Source organism: Pongo abelii, chromosome 7, assembly GCF_028885655.2.
Source record: "Pongo abelii isolate AG06213 chromosome 7, NHGRI_mPonAbe1-v2.0_pri, whole genome shotgun sequence".
Lineage (NCBI taxonomy): Eukaryota > Metazoa > Chordata > Mammalia > Primates > Hominidae > Pongo > Pongo abelii.
In genome coordinates, this window is record NC_071992.2 from 117561822 (window position 1) to 117586084 (window position 24263).

General features: G+C 41.2%; 1 protein-coding gene across 3 annotated transcripts in view; it reads left to right on the forward strand.

The window, feature by feature from the left end:
- Positions 1 to 24263, forward strand: part of GRHL2 (grainyhead like transcription factor 2) — a 176513-nt gene that overhangs the window by 103711 nt on the left and 48539 nt on the right. For all 3 annotated transcript variants that reach the window (XM_024251472.3, XM_054518706.2, XM_054518705.2), the window contains exons 8-9: positions 2803 to 2897; positions 23245 to 23403. In XM_024251472.3, coding sequence (XP_024107240.1) covers positions 2803 to 2897; positions 23245 to 23403 — 254 coding nt within the window. The remainder of the gene's footprint in view (positions 1 to 2802; positions 2898 to 23244; positions 23404 to 24263) is intronic.

Here is a 24263-nt window from a genome sequence, read left to right on the forward strand (position 1 = left end):
TATTTATTTCAAAATCGGTAAGAAAACTGAATACCCTAAGAAAAAAAAAATGGGCAAAGGACAGAACAGGAAGTGTTTCAATAAATAAATACATTTTTTAAACAAAGAAAAGGGCTGGGTGCCGTGGCTCACGCCTGTAATCCCAGCACTTTGGGAGGCTGAGGTGGGTGGATCACGAGGTCAGGAGATCGAGACCATCCTGGCTAACACGGTGAAACCCCGTCTCTACTAAAAATAGAAAAAATTAGCCTGGCGTGGTGGCAGGCGCCTGTAGTCCCAGCCACTCGGGAGGCTGAGGCAGGAGAATCACTTGAACCTGGGAGGCAGAGCTTGCAGTAAGCCGAGATTGCACCACTGCACTCCAGCCTGGGCGACAGAGCGGGACTCCGTCTCAAAAAATAAAAATAAAAAAGTAATAAAATATATAAATAAAACAAAGAGAAAAAAATGAAGAAATACAAAGAGTCAAAAACAAAATGAAAGATGGTTCAACCTCTTTCACAATCAATAAATTACAAATTAAAATAATGAGTCACCATGTTTTGCATATCAATTTGGAAGGAAACATTCTGAGGAAACAAGAACACACGCACATGCACTGTTACTGTGAACATCAGTTGTTTCAACTTTTGCAGGAACGCTTTGACAAAATGAATTAAAAGCCCTAAAATTTTTTTTTCCTTTGACCTGCTACTTTCACTTCTAAGAATATATATTAATTAAATATAATTAAGCATATATGCATTTTTAGCTGTATAGATAATTAAATAAAATATTATTTGAAACAGAAAAGTATTGGACATCATCTGGTCAAGACAAGCAAAATAAAGTCCTGGCACATAATTCAATTTGGTGGTATTTGGCCATTAAAAGTAATTTTACACCAGTTTATTGACATGGGAAGATGCTGATGATGCATTAGGCAAAAATAAATAAAGTAAGAAATAATTGTTACAGTACTGTATAAAATATTTACATATTTTTGAGAAAAGGAGGCAAAGAGAAAGATAGGAAGGATGAAGTGTACCACAGATCTGTTTATAGTTGGTTATTTGCGGGTGAGAAGATTGTGATTGCTTTTAAATATTTTTCTTATTTGTTCATGGTCTCTGACTTTCCTGTGGTGGCCACACATGCTTTTATATTGAAGTATGTGCTTTATTTAAAATGTAAACGTGTAGTTTGGCTTTAAATTTTCCATAGGGGGAAACCATAGAAACACGGCAAAGGACATTAATAACACAGGTTGGCTATCCTGTGTGAGAAGAGATGTTTGAACTTAAAAGCGGTAAAAGAAGTGCAAATATGTTGTCAGTGGAATGCTGCCTTGTGCTCATCAGATTGGCAAGAAAGTAGAGAGAAAAAGGGAAATAAGAGTTCTGGTGGGAGGCTGCACTGGCTTATCCATCCTGGAGAGTCAGTCTGGAGAGCTGTTCTGGAGAGCACATTTAGTAGCTTTTTATGTGATTGGCCATCAGTTCAGCTCCCAGGAATACAAATTTTTATCACAGAGTTGTCTGTACCAGAGAGCAGAGACCACTGAAGGGTCCATCTCTGGGATGGGAGATAAGTAAACTGTGCTCAACGGTCCCTGCAGCCACGGTTAGAAATAGGCATGCAACTAGCAGTGAGGTTAGATCCGAAAAGGTCTATAGTCTGGGTTGCCAGATGAAATACAGGGTGCCAGTTAAATTTGAATTTCTTATCCATTTTGAAGATAAGTATATCCCAAATATTTGCCCAATCTAGCAACTTTAGTCATAGAACAACAGAATTTATGAAAATTAAACTATGTACGCAGGCAAATCAAACCAATGTATTCCATAAGAATATATATTAACACATTTATAGCTATTGCATTTGTGGGAAGGATAATAGGAAGAAAAAGAAGTACACAGTAACCAAATAAATTCATAAAATAAGAGAGGGCCTTGAATAGACCAGTGTTGATAGTGAGCTAAGTATGATTAACTCAACTCTCCATACCTAAGTCCAAAAAGATTTTTTGTTGTTGTTGTTGAGGTGGAGTCTCACTCTGTCACCCAGGCTGGAGTGCAGTGGCATGATCTCAGCTCACTGCAGCCTCTGCCTCCCAGGTTCAAGCGATTCTTGTGCCTCAGCCTCCTAAGTAGCTAGGATTACAGGCATGTGCCACCATGCCCGGCTAATTTTTGTATTTTTAGTAGAGACAGGGTTTCTCCATGTTAGCCAGGCTGGTCTCAAATTCCTGACCTCAAGTGATCTTCCCATCTCGGCCTCCCAGAGTTCTGGGATTACAGGTGTGAGCCACCATGCCCGGACCCAAAAAGAAATTTTAAAAAAGCTTTACTGTGGTCTTCTGAATTTTTTTTTTTTTACTAAAGTCCTGATGACACTGCCTGACTGATAAACAGAATATTCTGTTCTACAAAAAATTCTGTATGGAGTGCCCTGGTACTTCTAGCAAAATTAAGTGGCAGAAGAGTGAGCAGGAGGGAGAGTGGGTAGGTGACATGGGGCTTGGGAGAAAAAAGAAAACCTTAATAATTTTATAAAACTAGTAAAAAATGAAACTAATGAACAAATCACCTAAGAACATTGGTTTGCTTAGTTTTGCTCTTTTAATAGAGGAACACGCTTACATTCTTGTAGAGTAAGTATTAGTAAAAGAACATCAGTGAGCACCAATCCTTAATTGTTAGCATGGAGATAGCCAGAAAAATAAGCAAAGTGTAAATTTACCCATTGGAAAATGATGGTTCAGTACATGTCACTGAGTCACTCTTACTCCTTTAAAAGCTTCTTCTTTTTTTAATGTTACAGCCGATTACAAGGAGAGCTTTAATACGATTGGAAACATTGAAGAGATTGCATATAATGCTGTTTCCTTTACCTGGGACGTGAATGAAGAGGCGAAGGTGAGTGACAAAATAGCATTGATTCATTGTTCATACCTCTTAATAACGTGCCTATCCTCAGCAGTTTATTCTTTTTTAAAAAGCCTCTATCGGTAGCCTCCTATTAAAAAGAAAATGAACCTTTCATCTGCCTTTGTGGAGTGTAAGGGAGAAAAGGGAGTGTGCTCCTCTGTGGCTTCCCGTAGAATGTAATGAGCCAAGCTGCATGTCCCACCCAAATCCTTCAGGCCCCAGGCTTCATTTTAGCACTTGGAGCTGGGAAGATGGGGCCAGAAAACCTTTTCTCTCTGCAGTGCAGATTCCCTCAAAGGCGTCTCTGTGCAGCCTCCTCCAGACACAGAGAGGAGCTCAGAGCTGATGTCTTCGTAGGTAAGCTACTGGGCAGACCCCTGACCCCATAGCCCCTTCCAGGCTTAAGCTGGTTGAAGGATGGAATACAGGAAGCAGGCTGCAGGTCCCTGAGCTCTACTGATGGAGGTGTGGCCACCACCGTGACCTTCAGCCACTTGTTTAATGTTGGCTGCTTAACTAACCTTTTTCTGTTTTTCGGAGTGCCCACATGATTAAGAATTACAAAGGTAAAATCTGTGGTGAAGTGAGCCCTGAGAAGAGACGTCCACCATTGCACCGGTTTGGATAAAAGAAGGCAGAGTCATTGATACCTAGATTTGCTTTCTAACCACGAGTCTCTTTGATTTTATGAAAATCCCAAACAGTTCGGCTATGCCCACTCTCCTCTCTGTGTTCCTTAGCTTCTGATCCTTGATTCTTATTTTGCACTCATGGGAAAGTGCCAGATGAAACCTAAGCTTGTTTTTTGCTTTGGTTCTGGACCATCTAGGAGGGTGTTAGAAGAGTTTGTCTTCAAACTAATGAAAAGGTCAATGTACACTACTCTGGTCAATGCTTTATTGTCTGCGAGCAGGGAGAAGGCTGGGTGAGAAAGGAAACAGGTTGGGAGTTTGCAGGCACGGCTACAGAAGAAGAATTGCCCAGTGTCTCATTTCACTCAAGTATAAAACAATGTAGAATAGGCCTGAGAAAGGCGGCCCAAATGGGCAAGTGGTGATAGAGTTCCCGTACAGCCTGGAGAAGTTTCCGTGGCTCAGTGCCTCCCAGAAAGGAAGAAGGTCTTGCCGTGGGGTGCGAGCTTGGTCCCACACAGAACTGTAGGCAAATGTGTCTCTAAGGTCCACTCCTCCTTCATTTAAAGTTTCCTGCCCAAGCCATGTGCTTTCGGCACTTTGTTAACCTCCTCGGCTACCCGAACCCCGTTCTCCCTGCCCCTGCCCTCTCCTGAGAACATCGTGCTCCTGTGCTCAGGGCTGTCTGCACCTTTCCCACATCCCTGCCCAGTGCCTCCTTATTCCAGCCAATGCTTGCCCTTTCTCATTGTTCCCTGTTCTCTCAGAGGCTAGATTGCTGAACCTGATCGGTAAGAGGCAGTCTGTGTGACGGCACAGGACTAGGATGGCCACCGAGTCATCCTGAGCAAGTTATCTGACCTCTCTGGGCCTCAGTTCTGGCATGCAGACAAACACACAGATTTCCAAATGTCTCTGCTGCCGCCGGCATCATGCTGAGGGCATAAAGCATGATGATCCAGTGCTCTGGGAAGGGAGGCCTGGAACCAGTAACTGAGCAACAGTGTGACCAGGGAGAGGCAGGGCCTGTGTCAGAGTCCTTGGGAAGAAAATGGGATCGTGTAACTGGAAGTGTCTTATCAATGTTAAAGGACCAGGCATGGTGGCTGATGCCTGTAATCCCAGCACTTTGGGAGGCCAAGGTGGGAGGATCCTTGAGGCCAGAAGTTCAAAAGTAACCTGGGTAAAGTAGGGAGACCTCATGTCTACAAAATAAAAAATAAACATTAGCTGGGCAGGGTGGCATGCATCTGAAGTCCTAGCTACTCAAGAGGCAGAGGTGGGAGGATTGCTCAAGCCCAGGAGGTAGAGGCTGCAATGAGCCATGATCATGCCACCGTACCCTAGCCTGGGTAACAGTATGAGACTGTCTTAAACACACACACACACACACACACACACACCCCACCACCACCACCACCAACAATGACAACAAAACAAATGTTAAGGCAAGCTATAACTATGAGCTGTAATCATTACCATAATTTTAATTATCATGCAATCTGTGATAATGAGTGCTAGTGGGTGAATGTTTTAACTGTTCTGCTTCAGTAGGGACCTTTTATAGAAAATGCCTAACCTGGAAGGGACAGTTTAATGATGGAAGCTTCAGGCTCTGTAGTAAACCAATGAGATAGTTAATGTGGAGTTGAGTTGACCTTCCAGCCCAGTTCATTCCATACCACTCATTAACCGTAAGCAGGAGCTTACTTTTCCTTGTGTAAATGTGTGTGCCTGTGCATGTGGGTGTACATGTGAGTGTGCTGTGTATGAACATGTATGTTGCTCAGAGCAGACAAGTTTAAGCTCACATACGCTTTGAAAAATGGCAGTGGAGGATATTTTATATTGCATTGTTTTACATTGCAAAATTTTTTTAACTTCATTAATAATATTTTAAGTGACTATTACTTGGTTGCAGCAATTGTTTGAGGTTTGGGTTAATCAATAAGCAATGAAAAAAGTTCCAAATATTTTTCTCCAGACTACTGAAGAGCATTTAATGTTTTATTTTACTTTAAGTTCCTGGGTACAAGTGCAGAACATGTAGGTTTGCTGCATAGGTATATGTGTGCCATGATGGTTTGCTGCCCCTATCAGCCCATCATCTAGGTTTTCAACAAAGCAAGAAGTAAAAGCCCTGCATGCATTAGGTATTTGTTCTAAGGCTTTCCCTCTCCTAGGCCCCCACCCCTCGACAGGCCCTGGTGTATAATGTTCCTCCTCCGTGTCCATGTGTTCTCATTGTACAGCTCCCACTTATGAGTGAGAACATGAGGTGCTTGGTTTCCTGTTCCTGTGTTAGTTACTGAAGAGCTTTTCAAAAGAAATCATAAAAGTGAAATCTACTTCATTAGAAAGGCTGAGAGGATTTTTTTGTCTGCGGAGCCTAAGGCATTTCTTTAAAATATCATTGATTTTATAATAAGCAGACTACAAAAGGCAAAATTGCACGGTTGTTGACAAAAAGGTTTTCAACAAAGCAAGAAGTAAAAGGCATCCCTCTCACAGTGGAAGTGTTTGTGATGTTCCTGTTGTGGACTTATCTATCAGGAGCAGTTGCATTTGCTTTCAAATTTCCGTTGGTAACGTCTGCACAGAAACTTTCACAGGCTTTAGGGCAGCAGGCCCTTTCAGTATCACTTGATATTTTGGTTTGTGTGGCCAGAGGATGCAAACCTGTGGCCTACAGCCTTTAGACGGTCCACAGAATGCATATATGTACGTGTGGATTATGCCTTTTTGTACTTCTGTTTAGAATTTTAACTTTTTTTTTGCCCACATTAAATAATCAGAAGATTATTATTTTAAAAAATCCAGGTTGTTAAGTCTCTTGGATAATTAAAGATTCTGGCAACAATTAGGCCTGAGTGTTTGCAAGGCGATGAGTGGCTCTAATGAAGTACTGGGCTCTTTCTTTATTGCTTTCTCTAGCATTCTCCATTCTGGAACTTTCCCTGCCTAGCCTTGGTGAACATTTGAGTTTTCATGCCCAACTGTGTCCCCCAGGCAACTGATATGCAGTTTAGCTCTTAACTGCCTTTCAGCATTCAGGAGGGTAGGTTGAAGCCGTAGGTAGGTTCAGTCTTTCTGCCCCGGAGCTCAGAGGAATGGGGTGAGCAAGGCCACCACCATTCCCTGGTTCCCTGGCTCCTTTGGCCTCTGGTCCTCACGGGGCCACAGTGGCAGCAGGCCACACACTGATTTGTGTCCCCACTGTTGAAGAGAGAATCTGTGACATTCTTCTGAATGCTCACAATAGTGGTAAATCTTGATCTTTCAAGATGTTTTAAAAAAAAACACCAGAAACCACCTTGATCCAAATGTGAATACATATCAACAAGCTGGATAATACCACTTAAGGATTAAGAATAAGGTTTTTTTGCACAAAGTTTTATATATCATCTTTGAAGCCGGCCATCTCAGAGGAGACCTTCTAAATATGCTTTAAAGCCATGGCAGCGTCATTGGAGAAACCTGTATGTCTTCCCAAGATGATTATGTTAAGGGATAGCTTTTATTTGGATATTTAAGTTTTGATACATTTATTTAAAAAACAAAAACCAAAAACCAATCCAGTATTTGGTATTCTTGCCACAGATCTATAATCAAGACCTGATGATAAGGTTTATAGATTTTTCCAAAGCATATATTTTCTTTCATTGCTGACTTACATTTTATTTCTACCTCTCACTTAGCATGAACAGAAAAAAAGGAAAGACACAAAACTTTAATCATTTAATTTAATTAAATTATAGGAAAACGTTTGGCCAGGGAAGGTGTTAAAGCTATTAGTTAAAATGAGGTTTGGGGATTAATTCCAGATTTGCAGTGTCCATTGCAGGCGGATTCTGGCAGAACTATTGCAGAGTTCCTCAACCCAAAACCCGTTTTGCTGGTTGTGAGACAGAGTCTTTCTGCACAATGACACATGCAGCAGAAATAGTCTCCAACAGGATCGGCTTTTGCCCTCAGGGTCTCTGCAGGCTGGAAGCCTGTGTCATGTGAACAGGTGTCCCTGGGCTTCTGAGATCTAGGTGGACAAGGTTCTGAGTGTCCACACTGTCACTGCTTGGAAATTGATGGCGGGCAGGGCCCAGTGTGTGGCAGCAGAAAGAGCACTGAAATGGGGTTCAGACAACCAGATTCTAGCCCTGGCGCTCGGGTAACCGGCTTTTTACTTCCCCTGTTGAGTTTTTTTTCTTTTGCAAAAAAAAAAAAAGCCATAAAACAATGGCAAGTGTGGGTGTGTGTCTGCATATGTGTGTGTGTGTGTGTAGATTAAGATCCCATCCATATGATCCCAATGGGAGGACTTCTGTGTCATATTCTTTCACATGACTCCCATTTACAAGAATTTTTTAATTTTCTTTCTCTCGTTACCCAAACACTGGTACCTAAGAAGTAGATTTGTTGGTCACTAATCCCTAAGATGAGGAATTCCCACGCAAGACCCTAGTGAGTTATTAAAGGGCCGTGAGCTCAGATTCCTGGCACCGAGCACTGCCTTTCTCCAAGTGATGACATCACCCCCAGAGCAGAGTGCAGCAAACCCTAATTACAGGCTTCCTTTCCTCCTAGATTTCTAAGGAGAGTCTTGAAACTGGGCCCCTTATTTTTGTCCAGGGCTGTTTTCTCTGTTCGCAGTGATTTTAAGATTAAACCAATCTTGGCGTGCTACAAAGACCTCTGTCATGTGACCACAGAGAAGAATTACTTAAGCATTAAAGATGCTGCTTAGTGCTTTGAACTGACTTTCAGGAATACTTTTCCTTTTTGGATCTTTTCACTGGAACGCTGTAACAATTTTTCCACATCTCTGTGCTTCACCCTTCCTTGGTTTATTACATATAAGATTTAAAAAGCCTTCTTTCCATGAGCCTTTTTTTAAAATTGCTCTGCCTCCAAGCCTTTTAGAATGACCTTAGTTCAGGATTCAGTGAAAATGTTCACTACCATCACACTAAATAATCATGCTGACAAATAAATCTACTACTAGCCATCTCTGATCTTTATGATTTTTAGAAAAGTCTATTATAATTCAATAATATGAAACTCTGATCTCCCAGGGTTATTCTTTGCTGCCTTCTAGCCCAGTGCCTCTGTTTTCAGAAGCAGAGTGATTACTTTCCTGAGCGATGTCTATCCTGCTCCTCCTTCCCGCTGTGTGTTGAGTTGCAGGAGAGGACTTAAGGGTATTGGTTTGTCTAGCCTTCTGCTTTGTCAGAGCATCAGCAAATGTTCTTCCTGCATTTTGGGATTGGGGAGGACCTTCCAGACAGGAAGTTGTTGCAGTTTTAGAAAGGGCCAGGGACACAAGTAAGGCATCTGTTTTTATCTCTGTTAACAAATTTTCCTAATGAGATTGGAGGTGGGCAGGGCTGAGACCCGATGGAGGTTGGGAAGGGAGCAAAGAGCCTAAAAGACATCATGGATAATCTTCTTGGGCCTCTTAGATTCTGATTCCACTAAATATTACCTCTCAACATATCAGGCCCTGCAAGATTGGGCAAATGGAAAAAGTTAATTTAGAACCCAGGGCCCTGTGAGTCCAGAGCCCATGCTGTTGACTCTCCCAATAGAGAGAAATCTGATTTTTGTTTTAAGCCAAAGCAAGCTATGATTTTCCTTCTTTAAGCAATCTATAGGGTACAACCTGTTTGTATCCAGAAAGAAAGAAAATGAATGGCTGACCCCATTTCCTTGAGCAAAGCCATTCAATCAGGCCACCCTGCTTTCGCCACCTGCCCTGTCCTCATGCCACACTTTCTCCTTCCCCACAAAGATGGGCCTGCTGGTCCAGCACTTCCAGCACATAGGGCTCTCTGTATCCATGTCTTCTGTTGCCCTGGTACATCACCTGTCCATATCATGCATATCATTGACCGGAACTGCTGTGGGAGTGAAAACTCCTTGCACTCTTCAACAGAGCATTTGCATGCTGATTAGCCTTACACTAGTGAGCTCCTCTGCATAATTCTTACCTCACTCCAAAGATCAGTGCATGCTTTCAATTACAGTGCTGAGACATATCAGTGTTTTCTTCTCCATGCCTTTACACATTTATTCTTCATTTCCCCCATCTCTCTCTAGCTCCTTTCCCTGGCATCCTGAATTTCATTTTTATTCATTTACGTGGTCTCTGCACACCTTTCTTTAGTATATTTTTTCTGTTATGAATAGTGGAGGCAATTCCTTGTTCCTTTTTTGCAAAACCATGCAAGAAGCACAGCACTAAGAAATCTCCAAAGCAAGAATGAGGATTATGATCAGAGCAGATGAAGCTTGCAGGAGGCGTACAATGGCCCTCTGCTCTACATGAGCAACTTAAGAAATTCAACAAACAAATCCTCACATTTACCAGGGTGGTAATTGGAAGTGACTACTTACACATAAGCCAATGTTCCTTTTATAGCGAGAGTCTTTAATCTTGGGTCTCTTTGGAATGCTTCAAATGCATTGGATTTACAAAAGAGATGTGCCAGTAATTTTTGAAACTGTGGGAAAATGCAAGGTGAGGAGACATGTTGATATTTCCTCTGGGCCCTATTTGCATTAATAGTTTTGCCCCATTTCCTTCCTATTGGATTTTGCTTTAATACTAACAAGGAGATATCATCTAAGAACTGAGAGCCAGTCTTAGGGAGGTAAACAGGGATGTGCTAAGATGAGTTGGCTGGTGAGAAGAAACTAAAAGTGCAAGTTGAAAGTAAAATGTTCTCATCTATATTTGTAAATCCACTTTTAAGGGAGAAAATGAAGTTGATTTAATGTCCCAGCACTGCCTGACAGCTGCCCTGGGCTTAAGAGTGCATTTGATGTGGCCTGGGTCATGGTGACTGCAGTGACCGGCTTCATGTTGTGAGATGTGACTAGAGCCATCATATAGCCTGACTTACTGTTTCCATAGAAAACCTAGCTCTCTTCCTCCTCTCACTTCCCCAACTCACCTCCTCTCTCAGTGTTGTCTTTTCAAGGTGAGCAAGCCAAGCCTAGCTTTCTGCTCCAGCAGCTGCTACTAGAGAGGAAAAATAGCTCTGTATCCTCATTATCTCAATTTTAGTAACTTAAAAGAGAAGATGGTGAGAACTGCAGGGCTTTGGCCATAGCTTATGAAAAAGGAGTAAATTGGAGAAAACATAGCTTATGAGAAAGCAGTAAATTGGAGAAAGGAGTAAATTGGAGAAGTGTTCTAACTTCTCATACGCTGCAAATTATTCAGTCTCTTCGGGTGAAAAATAAGGTTATGCTAATTGAAAGGCTGGCTCGTATGCGGTACCAAATCATGGCAAATCCATTCAGTTGTCTCAAATGTGTTCTTTTTTCTCCTTTCCCCCTTCCCTCTATCTCTCTTCCAGTTCTTTTTGGTCTAAACTGCTTAACCAGTTTTTATTGAGCCTCCATTGTGTGCCAAGCACAGCTCTTTTGAAAATTAAAGTTTTGATAGTCTTAACGGATCATGCTTTCCAAAGGGCTGTTCCTAAATGGACAGCATTCTTGTTCTGCTGAGCTCCACTGCTGGATACCAGAGGAAAAGGGAAGATGTGTAAACACTGTTTTTCAGGATGAAAATGGAAACCAAAGGACCGTCTGAAGGAGACTACACTCCTGAGTGGTGTGTGGGTTCATGACCTTGCTTATTCCCCAGCCCGCACCCCTCAGCGGCCCAGTGCTTTTGGCTGGGGAGTTCTCTTTCTGCTTACAAGATAGTCTAGGATGATATAGGGTTGGTAGATATTCATGATTAAGAAAAAGTTATACTCCAATTTTTTGCCTAAATTAATGTATTGGCTGATTTTAAACAGGCGATCTTATGGAAAATTACAGAATATTACAGAACATATCCCATTGTCTCAAAAGTAAAAATAGGGCTGGGGGACACTCCTGGGAGGGGTCTTGAAAGATTGAATTGCACACTGCAAAGCAGGGCAAATGGCATTTTTTATGTGTTTGCTGAGGTGTGGTGTGGGTAAAGGAAGCCTTAAAGGAGAAAAGTAAACATTTGCTGGACTCTTTGGTATTGAACTTAAACAAAGCCTTGCCTTTGTTCCAGTTTTATAAGGTAATGGATGTTAGGAAAAGCTGTAAACCTGGAGTTAATTCATATATAAAAGGAATAATCTTTGGAAGGCATCTCACCAAAGGTATCAATGGCTAGATCTTTGTTAGAATGTGAAGAATCTGTGGTTTCTGGACTGAATTTTGCTTAGGACTCTGTAATTAACATGTATGAACTATTGTATTGTGCAGAGAATTAGATTGCATACTTGGATTTCATAAAATGATTGTGTGTGCGTGTGTACACAATGACTAATATTTGTTCAGTGATTACCATATACTGGGCACTCTGCCAGGCAGTCTATATACATTATGCAATATTCATATTTTTAAGTGAATAGCAGTTTCCATTTAACTAATGAGGAATTGGAAGCCCAGAAAAGTTAACTAGCTTACCTGAAGTTGCACAGCTAGTGCATGGTAGAGCTGGAATTCTAACCTTAGGCTGTCTGGTTCTGAAACATGTGCGCTTTCCGTGGCACCTTTTTGTTTTGGAGAGACCTAGTAGTAATATCTCCTTTATTATCTCTGACAAGGGAATAACCATTCCTGTGAAGCTGCGCACCCACTGCATATCAGGCACTGGGCCAGGCGGTGGAGGGTCCCGAACAAACAAGCCAGGCAGAATCCCTGCGCTCAGAGAATGTTTGGACTAGGCTAGCAACTGAGACACAGATGTAAATAATTGTAATACATGGTAGGTAAGTGACAGTGACTCTATGGGAGATAAAGTGCTAGAAGAGGTCTGAAGAGAGAGGCAGCTCCATTTTTTATTTTTCTACATTTTATTTTTTAAAATTTCACTTGAAAAGTTGAAAGACTAATATATATATTTGATACCACTTACCCTTTACCTAGATTGACTCATTGTTAATATTTTGCCAGATTTGCTTTGTCTCTGCTCTCTCTCTCTCTCTCTCACACACACACACACACACACACACACACCCCTACACCTCATTTCTAAGTACTTCAGCATGTAGAGACGTCCTCTTTCTGTGGGATCAGGAAGACACAAGGAAGGATGTGGCATGTAGGGTGTGTCTTCAGGGTCAGGTGGACTTAGACATAAGGAAGTTGGAAGAAGAGTGTGTGGTAGGGAACAAGGGGGTGTCCAAAGGTGCAGAACCTGGAAAGCACAAGGAGAGAGGGCACTGTGCCACTCAGGAGAGTGTGACACTCAGGAGAGAAGTTAGTGTTAATTGTAAAGAGGGGATGACTGAAGTCATGAGAAAGGATGAGATTGCTGGGGAGAGAATTGGAGGATGGGCAAAACAGGGTGAAGGATAGGACTTAGACACTCTCCATTTAGAAAATGTAGAGGGAGAGGAGCTGGAGAAGGAAGGGGTGGTGAGTAAGAGCAAAGGAGAAGAAAGGGGAAGGAAGGAAGGAAAGGGAAGGAGAACGAAGAGGACAAGGAGAGGGCCACCAAAAGTCCAGTGGTTTAGGCAGTGGTTGTTCAAACTGTGGTCCTCAACAAGCAGCATCAGTGCTGACTTGGGAGATTGTTAGAAACACAAATACTTGTATCTCCCAACTCAGGCCCACCGAATTAGAAACTCTGGGGGTGAGACCCTGTAACCTGTGTTTCAGCCAGGCCTCCTGGCGATTCTGATGCACACTAAATTAGGAAACGACTGATATAAAGATGCTGCTGAGAAGACTGCCCTTGATTTAAAGAAAGCAATTTCAGAAGTAAATTTATACACGCACATGTGAACAAAAGCCACGTAGAAAGACGTTCATTGCAGCATTATTTATGACAGGAAAACACTGGAAACAACCTAATGTTGAAGAAATTGTCATTCCATATTTCATACTTTTTTAGAGAGAGAGAAAGTGATCTTCAGACTTTATTGTTAAGTGAAAAAAAGCAAGATACAGACCTGTGTGCGTTTTATGCTACCATTTGTGTAAAATAGGAAATGATGTGTATTTGTATTTGCATAACATGTTTCTAGAAGGATACTCAAGAAATTGTTGGTTGGCTGGGGAACAAGGAAGGGAGGTAATTTTCACAGTTTACCCTTTGGTGTCTTTTGGATTTTGCACCATATTCAGGTGTTAAAAACTAAAAACAAGTTTTAAGTATTAAACATGAACAGAAAAAGCCTCACATAACAAATGCCGAAAAAGTCGAGTGAATGAATCTTTCAGTCTGTACTTAAATTCTTCTTCTGCCTGGGAGCTCATTATTTCACCAAGCAGCCCAATCTCTCATTATGCACATCCCTCATCCTGATGTGCTGCTTTGCAAGATCTGCTCAAGTGACAGAGCAGAGCAGGAGAAACTGTTGTAGTTTGAAGAGCAGTGAAGGTTTCTGCCTGAGAGACTTCCCCGTGCTCTCCCCAGCAATACCTGGGATTCAACCCCTCCCAAAGTGCTGTGGGGAGAGAGATTTAACGTTTTTAAATCAATTCTCCTTAATTAAATGTTTGTTCCATTAATGCAAATTATAACTAATCTACCTTTGGATCATTTGAAGTTAGCTTCACAAAATCCCCAGAGAGAGAATCCAGCTGGAAGGTAGCAATAGAAGGAGGAAGTAGTAATCCTACAAGAAGGAGGGCTTGAACTGGGGGACCCTGGGAATGCTAAGGAGGCCACCCAGGCAGGAGCATTTAGGGAGGTAAAATGGAGAGGGCTTCGTTGACTCTGTCATGGGGGTGAGAGCTTGGAGTTCAAGAACAGGACCAGCTGAGAGACCAGGTGTCTGAAAGGAGAGAGATAATGTTGATGATAGTAAAATTCTTTAGATTTTCATGACACTCTACTGTTTAAAAGTATTATTTCATATAAGTGTCACAGTACCAATGTAGGGGTTGTTATACCTATTTAAAAGAAGAAAGTGAGGCCCAGAAAGGTTGGAGAATGAGTCCAAGGCTGTAGTGCTAGGGTTTGCACCAGGCACACCATTTTGAGCCTCTTGGCAGATGTTTTTTTCTGGCTTTGCTTTACTCTCGTTATAATCGAACCCAGGTTTGGCTTCTCACCACTTGAAAGCCAGACTCAAGAGACAAGTGTTGGTGGAAGGAAAAGCAAGTTTATTCAGAAAGCCAACATAACCGAGAAGATGGTGAGCTGATGTTCTAAGGTACCATCTTAAGTCAGTACAAACTTTAGGCTCCTTTGATATTAAGGGCAGAAGGATAAGAAGAGGATTGAGATCAAGAGGTAACCAGCAACTGCAGACAGCTGGACAGCAGTGAGTGTCCGAGGAGGCTGGGAACTTCTTTGTCCTTGGTCAGGTCACAATGCTCCTAAAAATCTTTAACAAAACATAGTTAGTTGTTTACATACTTCCCCATTCATCCCAGGATTAGTTTTAAAAGCCACATGACTGCTGTTTTCACATATTATGTCAGTGCTCTGAAATCGTCCTTGCCTATGTGTAGGAATGGGTAAAGACCCCTTAAACAAAAATGGAGTTAGTTATGTTAGTTCTTTTGCTTTCTCTCTGTTACATCTTCTCACCCACCACCTTCAGAGAAAGCTCTTTCTTCCTCTCACAAAACTTCACTTGTGAGTTGATCTCCTTTATCCCCTGATTCTGAGGCTCTTGACTCCCACAGCCACTCGTCTCTGGAGCCTCTTACATACCTCATCTCTTGTCGTGTGGACACCTGCTTCATCTCAGAAGTGCCCCACTTCTTGGACAGCTGCCCGCTCCCAGTTCTCCCATCCCTTCCTTAGCTGTGGTGCTTCTTCTCCATCTCCCTGACCTGTCTCACTTGCCCAGCAATCACCTTCCTCTCCTCCCTTCCATTGGTGTGGCCTCTGGAAGTAGCATGGATGCTCTCCACTACTGAACACCATGGCCTTTTCTCGGTCCTCATGCCTCTGTCCTCTCTATAGCTTGGAGGTCGGAGGCTGTGGCCACAGCTCTATCTGCCTTGGCCTCAGAGATGCACACTTGGCCTCATTCAGTGCTTATTACTGGATCACAGTGATAAAAGCAGATTGATTTGCCTTTTTCCTCACCACTCCCCGCCTTTCATGTTCTTTCTTCACCTTCCAGATATAAACCCTCCTTTTCCATTAGGGTGATCTCTCCATCTTTTCAGAGCCAGCATGCGCTTTCTTTCCCTTCCATCTCTCTTTCTCCTGTCTCAAGACTCCTACAGGAAATCTTCCCTGGCTGCCTTATTGGGCTCTCTTTTTCTTCTTTCTTTTTTTTGAGATGGAGTCTTGCTCGCTCTGTCACCTAGGCTGCAGTGCAATGGCGGGATCTCAGCTCACTAAAACCTCTGCCTCCCAGGTTCAAGCAATTCTCCTGCCTCAGCCTCCCCAGTAGCTGGGATTACAGGCATGTACCACCATGCCCGGCTTATTTTTGTATTTTTAATAGAGACATGGTTTCATCATGTTGGCCAGGCTAGTCTCGAACTCCTGACCCCAGGTGATCCACCTGCCTCAGCCTCCCAAAGTGCTGGGATTGTAGGCGTGAGCCACCACGCCTGTCCTTCTTTCTTACTTCTTAAAGCAAGCAGAGTCTGGAGTATTCAATTTAATATCTAATTACATACCTTCCACAACAGTGAATGCTGTTGGATCCCCACCTTTCCTTGAGGGCAGGGCCCTGCCATAGAGAGACTTCTGTATTTCCCATGGCCACTATATATAGCATCTTCATAGTGTGGATGGATGGATAGATAGATAGATAGATAGATAGACAGATAGATAGATAGATAGATAGGTAGATATTGATGAAGATATTCATGCTGAATATATAGTTGATGCTCAATTTATGATTGTTGATTGATAGATAACATCCGGTCAGAGCAGCTAACTCCACTATATTAAATTGACTTCAGCTACTCATATTAATCCCTGCTCTTAGGAGGTATTGCTTATGAAAGCAATAACATAGGTAAAGTTGTATTTAGAAAAATAATTTATCTTCTCTTAAGTTGTTGGACAAATATTTGTTGACTGTCTACCATGGGCCTAGTACTGGGAATAGAGTGAGCTTGAGGCAGACAAGCTCCCTCCTCTTAAGGGCTTTTCAGCATCACGGAGCAAACAGATAATTAAACACTAAACAAATAAATAATAAGATAAATTCAAATAATTATATGTGCTATGAAGGAGGAGAAAAGAGAAATTTGACAGACTGTGCCACTGGTCAGGGGCCAAGGGGTTGAGAGGAGGAGAAAGAGGAGGTAAAAGGCAGCTCGCCATGGGATGGTCAAGGCAGGTATTTCTGAAGAGTTGACATTGGACTGAATCTGAATGAGAAGAAGGAGCTGGCAGTGTGATGATCTGCAGGGACAGCACAGAAGGCAGAGCACACAGCAGGCAGCAAAGCCTCTGAAAGGAGAACGAACACAAAATTGAGCACTGAAAGAATATGGGGAACTACGGTAGAGTATGTGAGTCCACCAAGCATGCATCTGTGTGTATACATACATACCCGCAGAATTGACAGGAGAAAATAAAGAAATATTTTATCAGGAAGAAAGGAAGAAATGAAATAAAAAAATTTGAAAAGTACTTTCTAAAAGTGCTATATAATTGTACGTTTTATGAAATCTAGGCATTTCTTATATCCTCAACAAAATAGCAAGATCCCTGAGGGAGGGTAGTCTGTCTTGCATCCTGTATTCCCATCTCCCAGCACAATGCCAAGCACAGAGAGGAGACATTAAATCACTATTTGATGAATACATGCATAAAAAAATAGATGGTTGCCCAAAGCTGAGATTTCACATTTTAATATTTTCTACTTTTAGTCTATTTTCTGTCTCAATTTGGCATTGCATCTGCACACAAATACAATCCTATCAAAGTGGAAGAAAAAAGGTAAAATGTGAGAAAGCTGTCTGTAGAAATTCTAAAAACCAAGAAAAGAACAGAGTGGAGAAACTGGCAAGAGCGCATTTATATAGTTATATATTGTTTGTGAAAGGAAAATGTGTTCTAGTGTTAAAATGATTATTCCTTATGTATACCTTGTACCTGTAATTTAGAGGCTTATCCTGTGCAATAAAAGAATTTTTTTTTCAGTCTCAATTATCAGGATATAAGTAGCTTTCTTAGTCTTTAAAAAGAAACATCTTAAAAGTGCAAAATACAGTTGTTTAAAGAGGAAAATAAATACATTGTACCAAATCACAGATGTTACAATTTTTTGAATCCCAAATTGCTTTCTGAATCAAAGGTAGGCCCATTTATTTTAATGGAAAGCTCTCAGAAAAAGCTTTAGGAGTTAATAATCAAGTTAATGTAGCAATTCTAAAGCTCATTGATTTGTGCTTATTTTAATAAATCTTACTGTATGCATAATGTACAACTGAGGGATATTATAATTTCAGCCAAGTCACTTGTCTTGGGTAGAAACCACAAAATGAGAATTGTAATTCATATGTAACAAATGATTTTGTAAAAAAATGCCAATATTAAGAGACTGCTTCCATTTCTGGGAAAGATCTTGGTACATTTAGAAACAATCTTTCTACCTGAATCAATCTTTGAACTGATGACGAAATTAAAATTGTATTTATTATCTGCCTAAATACACCTGATCTAATGAATTCTTTCTTAAAAAATAAATTACATGCTATTAGCATTATAGGAAAACAAGTAAGTGAGGTTTTAAAAATATTATATGAGCATTTGTAACTTTCTTAACGCTTGGAAGACAGATAGATTGTTTACGGCATTTATACATCCTTTACATAATCAAGGCTTCCACCGAAGTGAAAAATAACTTTCTGTGCTTGACATTTGGATGAACATTTGGTAGAGGAAATTATACCTTTTCCTTAAGCCCGTCTAATACATATTTACAAACAAGTGCTTTGTAGATATACTTCCAAGTAATTTGCTTTCACATTTGCCTGCTGTGCATGGAGCTGAGATATGGTTGGGTTTGCAAGATGAAACGAATGCTTATCAGTTTCCAAGCTAAGACTTTAGTTAATGTCTTTCCATGACTCCCCAAACTCCTCCCCACCCCCAATTTCAGTTAAAGTTCAACCATTTGGGTTTTGAGTGCAGCACAGCGAGACTATGATTGATACCATCAGGTACTGAAACTGTGCTTTGCCAGTGGGTCAGGCAGCTAGGCAAGAGGAAACAATGCCAACGCTATTATAAAATCCCTCCCTTATAGGTTCACTGGGAGCTGACAACACAATGCAGCAGAAAAGGCAGATTCTTGTGTTGTTTACTTTTAATGGAATTAGAGAGCCCATTAGAGCTTCTACTAAGGACCTCTCTCTATTGAGAGAAACTAGCCTAAGCGTCTCCCGGTGAAGTCTGATGTGTGGTAACTCATTTGACCTTTAAGGACATCTCTACTGGGTGGTTGGTTTTTATAACTCCTCCAGGGAAAATTTAGACTATGTATTATAGTATATTGCCAGTAAGCAGTTATTTCAGTGGATCTAGCGGGTCTGTCCCACTTAAATGGCCGTTGTAAATATTCACAATCCATCACGTCAGCTCTTAGTTGATACTTGAGCTGATAAGGCCACATTTAATATTGCTTCCTGCCTGTCTAAGTGTATGTCCACTGTGAGTGACATGTGGTTAAATCACGGAGCCAACCATGAATCTTAATAGCTTCGGAAATATTCATCAGAACACTTTTCTCCTCTGGCTCCTGTAGTTCTAGGCAGGCTTTATGAGAGAGTGGAAAATAACCAGTCTGTGTTAAGACTCCTGTGATCATGGCCACCAGCAGGAAGATCTCTATGAAGCACATGGCCAAAATGATGAACAACTGCACAGCTCACCAGAGTGATCGTTTGCTTTGCTGACATACAACTGCGTTTTACATACTCTGGCCAAGATGTTTTCAGGTGTTCCCTGAAAAGTATGCTTTTTTTTTTAACCTAAAGGTTAGTGTTTGATGAAGCTGTTGTTATCTTTAGAGCACCATCATATGTTCTCTCTCAGTCTTCCCTCTGACTTCTGTGATTGCAGGAACCATAACCAGTACATCTATGCTAGCATCTAGCACAGCCTCAGGAACTTGGTAGGCGCTTCAAAAATATTTGTTGCATAAATGACTGCTAAATAAAAATTCTCTGCCATTAGGGCTTCTCCAGGGACAGTAGATAGCATTTTCTGTCTGTGTGACTGCAGTGGGCAAAATGCTTATACCATGGAAAATCAGTAGGAGAATCGGACATAGCATTTATTTATTTTTTTCTTTCTTTCTCTCTCTCTCTCTCTCTCTCTCTCTCTCTCTCTCTCTCCTTCCTTCCTTCCTTCCTTCCTTCCTTCCTTCCTTCCTTCCTTCCTTCCTTCCTTCCTTCTTTCTTTCTTTCTTTCTTTCTTTCTTTCTTTCTTTCTTTCTTTCTTTCTTTCTTTTTTTCTTTCGCACGATCTCGGCTCACTGCAACCTCCGCCTCCCAGGTTCAAGAGATTCTCCTGCCTCACCCTCCTGAGTAGCTGGGATTACAGGTGCCCACCACCCTACCCAGCTAATTTTTGTATTTTTAGTAGAGATGGGGTTTCACCATTTTGGCCGGGCTGATCTCGAACTCCTGACCTCCGGTGATCCACCTGCCTAAGCCTCTCAAAGTGCTGAGATTACAGGTGTGAGCCACCACGCCCAGCCTGTGTGTTCTTTCTTAGTAGTCTTTATCACTCAGTTCCTGTGAATCACCTGACATTTGCATCTTTAGTCATTCTCTTTTTCTTTACTGTTCCTCAGTCCTTGTCAGACCCCTGCTCTAAGCCCAGTGAATGTGTGGGTTTGTATTTCACTAGTGTTCTCCATGCCCAGGGCTCTGTTTTGTCTTCCTGGGGCCTCTGTACACACCTGCCTCTCTGTACACACAACACAGAGGACCACTCTGTGTTGGTCACTGCTGGATCACTCATCCATCTCCCTCTTGGACTGTCAGCTCCATGAAGCAGAGGTTTGAGTTTCTTTTCTATCCCCTGTATCTAATGTTGTGTTTGACCCATTGTGGGCTTGTGTGGATGTTTACAGACTGAGTGAATACATGAATTAAAGAAATGAATGAAGGAAATGAATGTACTGGCAGTTAGATCATCTTTTTTTTAAAGCAACTTTTAATGGTATATATTTAAGACACACAGCATGATGTTATGGAATACATGTAGATACTTTATCCATCATCTCATATCCATCATCTCACACAGTTACCCATTTCTTTTTGTTTTTGGTAAAAGCAGCTAAAATCTACTCATTTAGCATTGATTCCATATACAGTACATTTTTTTTCTTTTTCCCCTGACCTCCCGTCTATAGTACAATTTCATTACTGATGGTCCTCGTGTTGTACCTTAGTTTGCTAGATTTGTTGGCATAATTAGATTGTTGTTGGGCACTTGTTTTCAGGCAGTGGCTGGAAGTGTGAGAGCCCAGGGGTCAGGGCATAGGGTTGCTGTAATCAGCCTGTCACTAAGCCCTGTCATCTGGCCTGATTGCTGTGGATGTGGTACCCCACTAAGACATTCCTCAGTGCCAGGTGAGGAGCTCAAAAATAAAATAAAAATGAGGTTTATAGAGATGTAGCACTAAAAATGAGATGCCTGGATTGCCAAAAGCCTACAGGCTTTGGGTTTGAAATGAACTAGATCAGGCCTAGTAGTTAAATCAAAAATTCAAAAGGCTTTTATTTTATTTATTTATTTTGAGATAGAATCTTGCTCTGTCACCCAGGCTGGGAGTGTAGTGGCGCAATCTCAGCTCACTGCAGCTTCAACCTCCCGGGCTCAAGCAATCCTCCCATCTCAGCCTCCCAAGTTGCTGGGACTACAGGGATGCACCACTACACTCGGCTAATTTTTAAACTTTTTGTAGAGATGGGATCTCACTATGTTGCCCAGGCTGATCTCAAACTCCTGAGCTCAGGTGATCCCTCTGCCTCAGCCTTCCAAAGTGCTGGGATTACAGGCATGAGCCACTGTGCCCGGCTGAAAAGCCTTTAACATGCGGTCCGTTTCTCATGGCTTTGCTTCCTTGAGGGCTGCTCTCCATAGTGTCGCTGTGGTGTGAGGGACTTCAGGTCCAAGGCTTAAAGGTAAATGGAAAACCCAGGGAATCAAATAAGACAAGCATTAAATAGTACATCTAATGAAATAGTTTTCAGAATACATAATTTTACAATTTTAAAGCAATGAATAGTTTAACATTTTATTTTAAATAAAAAGGATACATGTGACATCAAATGAAAATAGTACCAAGAGTATAATATAGTGTGCCTGGATCTCCCCAGAAACCACCTCTTAATCATCAGTCTGGTTACCATGTAAACCTGGGTGCTACACTGATACCTCAATTCCGTGATAAATCACTCTTAAATGGTATCGATGGACTGCCATTCACTATTTAAAATGAGGAGAAATTTAGGTCATTTACACTTCTCCTTCTCTTCTTACCAATATTTTATAATAAAATAAAATAATTATTTTTAGTTCTTTTGTTGGTCAGCACTACAATCTTATTAATTTCCTGGAGTTTCCATTTTTTTGAATTCATGTGATTTCTCTCATATCCCTTGATGCCCTGTGCTGTAAGGTTAGGATGTTGATGCCTTCACTATATTCACTATATTTTCTCTCTCCTGTTTCAGATCTTACATTTAACAATCTTTTACTTTTTCACTAACCTGGAGGTATATTTGTATCTACATTTTGTCCTGCAGGGAGGGATCCTAAAGGGAAAATTGAAATCTGAAATTAAGTGACTTGCGTAAGGTTTCTTAGCTGGTTAATGTTACAGCTGGGGCTAAAACCTGGGGCATTTGACTCCCAATCTAGTAGGCTTTCTGAAGATAAACTCAGTGATTCACTCATCTAATGTTCATTGAGTGCTTGTTTTCCTCCAGGCACTAGGTACCAGTAATACAAAAATAATAAGTGGTCTCAAATTGCATGCTTCATAATCAAGGAAGAAAGACAGATATGTAAACAAATAACTAGGTTTCAATGCAATAATGTGCAAAGGAAGGTGTTATCTGATTTTATTTTATTCCACAGGCCAGAGATTAGAATAACTGATATAACTATTAGAAGTGGCAACTTTGATATGTTGAGGAAACAGTGTTTTACCCAGGCCATTTATGCAGGTTTAAAAAATAAGTAAGACTTGGCCAGGTGTGGTGGCTCACGCCTGTCATCCCTGCACTTTGGGAGGCCGAGGCAGGTGGATCACGAGGTCAGGAGACTGAGACCATCCTGGCTAACACAGTGAAACCCCGTCTCTACTAAAAATACAAAAAATTAGCTGGAGGTGGTGGCGGGCTCCTGTAGTCCCATCTACTCGGGAAGTTTAGGCAGGAGAATGGTGTGAACCTGGGAGGCGGAGGTTGCGGTGAGCTGAGATCACGCCACTGCACTCCAGCCTGGGTGACAGAGTGAGACTCTGTCTCAAAAAAATAAAATAAAATAAAATAAAATAAGACTTTGCTGATATACTTCCAGGAAAGCAGTTTAAATGGTCTGTTTCAAGATTAAATATGAAAGCAGATTTTAAAAATAATGTATAGTTATAAATTATATGTTTTATGCTCAGCATGTTTTTATGTGAAAAGAATATCAAAATATTCTTCAGTTGTCTTTATGGGGTTGTTTAGTATTTTGACTTAAAGTCTAAAGTTTATGCATTTATTGTACTTTTTTTTATGGTGACTTGTGAACTTTTTCTTTCTCTTTCCCTCAGATTTTCATCACTGTGAATTGCTTGAGCACAGATTTCTCCTCCCAGAAAGGCGTGAAAGGACTTCCTTTGATGATTCAGATTGACACATACAGTTATAACAATCGTAGCAATAAACCCATTCATAGAGCTTATTGCCAGATCAAGGTCTTCTGTGACAAAGTGAGTAAAGATGACAGTTTTTTATAAAGGTATCTTTTTTATTAGATATTACTTTTAATGGCATTTCTTCCTTGTCACCTTCACTTGTCTAGTGGTGTCAAAATATTCACTTTACTCATCACAGTGGGAGTGGTAATCTTCTATTCTCAGTTCCTGTTAGGTATCTAGTAAGTCTTCAGTCAACTATTTTTTTTTTTTTTTTTAGTTTATCATTTTTATCACTAATTTAATGACTGACTGTTTGTTAGTCAGCTCAGGCTGCTATAACAAAAAACCACAGACTGGGTGGCTTAAACAACTGAAATGTATTCCTCAAAGTTCTAGAGGCTGGAAAGTCCAAGGTCAAGGTGTCAGCTAATTTGGATGTTAGTGAGGGCTCGCTTCCTGGCTTGCAGACAGCTGCCTTCTCACTGTGTCCTCACATGGCATAGAGAGAGCACGCGCACAAGCTCTCTGGTGTCTCTTTTTCTAAGGACACAAATTCTATCATAAAGACTCTACCCTCATGACCTCATCTAAACCCAACGACCTCCCCAAAATTTCACCTCCAAATACCATCACATTGGGAATTGGGAGTCCAACATATGAATTTTGGGGGTACACAAACTTTAGTCTGTAACACATTGTGCTGTAAGTTTGATCCAATTAGATAGCTCAAATAACAGATTAATATTCTTTACTGGGTGTAGACCCTGTCCCAGAGCATATCAGGGCATCCGTTATTATTTTGTGGGTTAAATGGGACCTCATCTAGGACTTTTTGGAATGGAAATAGCACTTATAAAATAAGTTCATTAGTACATATGCACTCAGTAAACATGTACTTTGACTCTTCCTGAATCCCACCCCAAAAGAGTTGA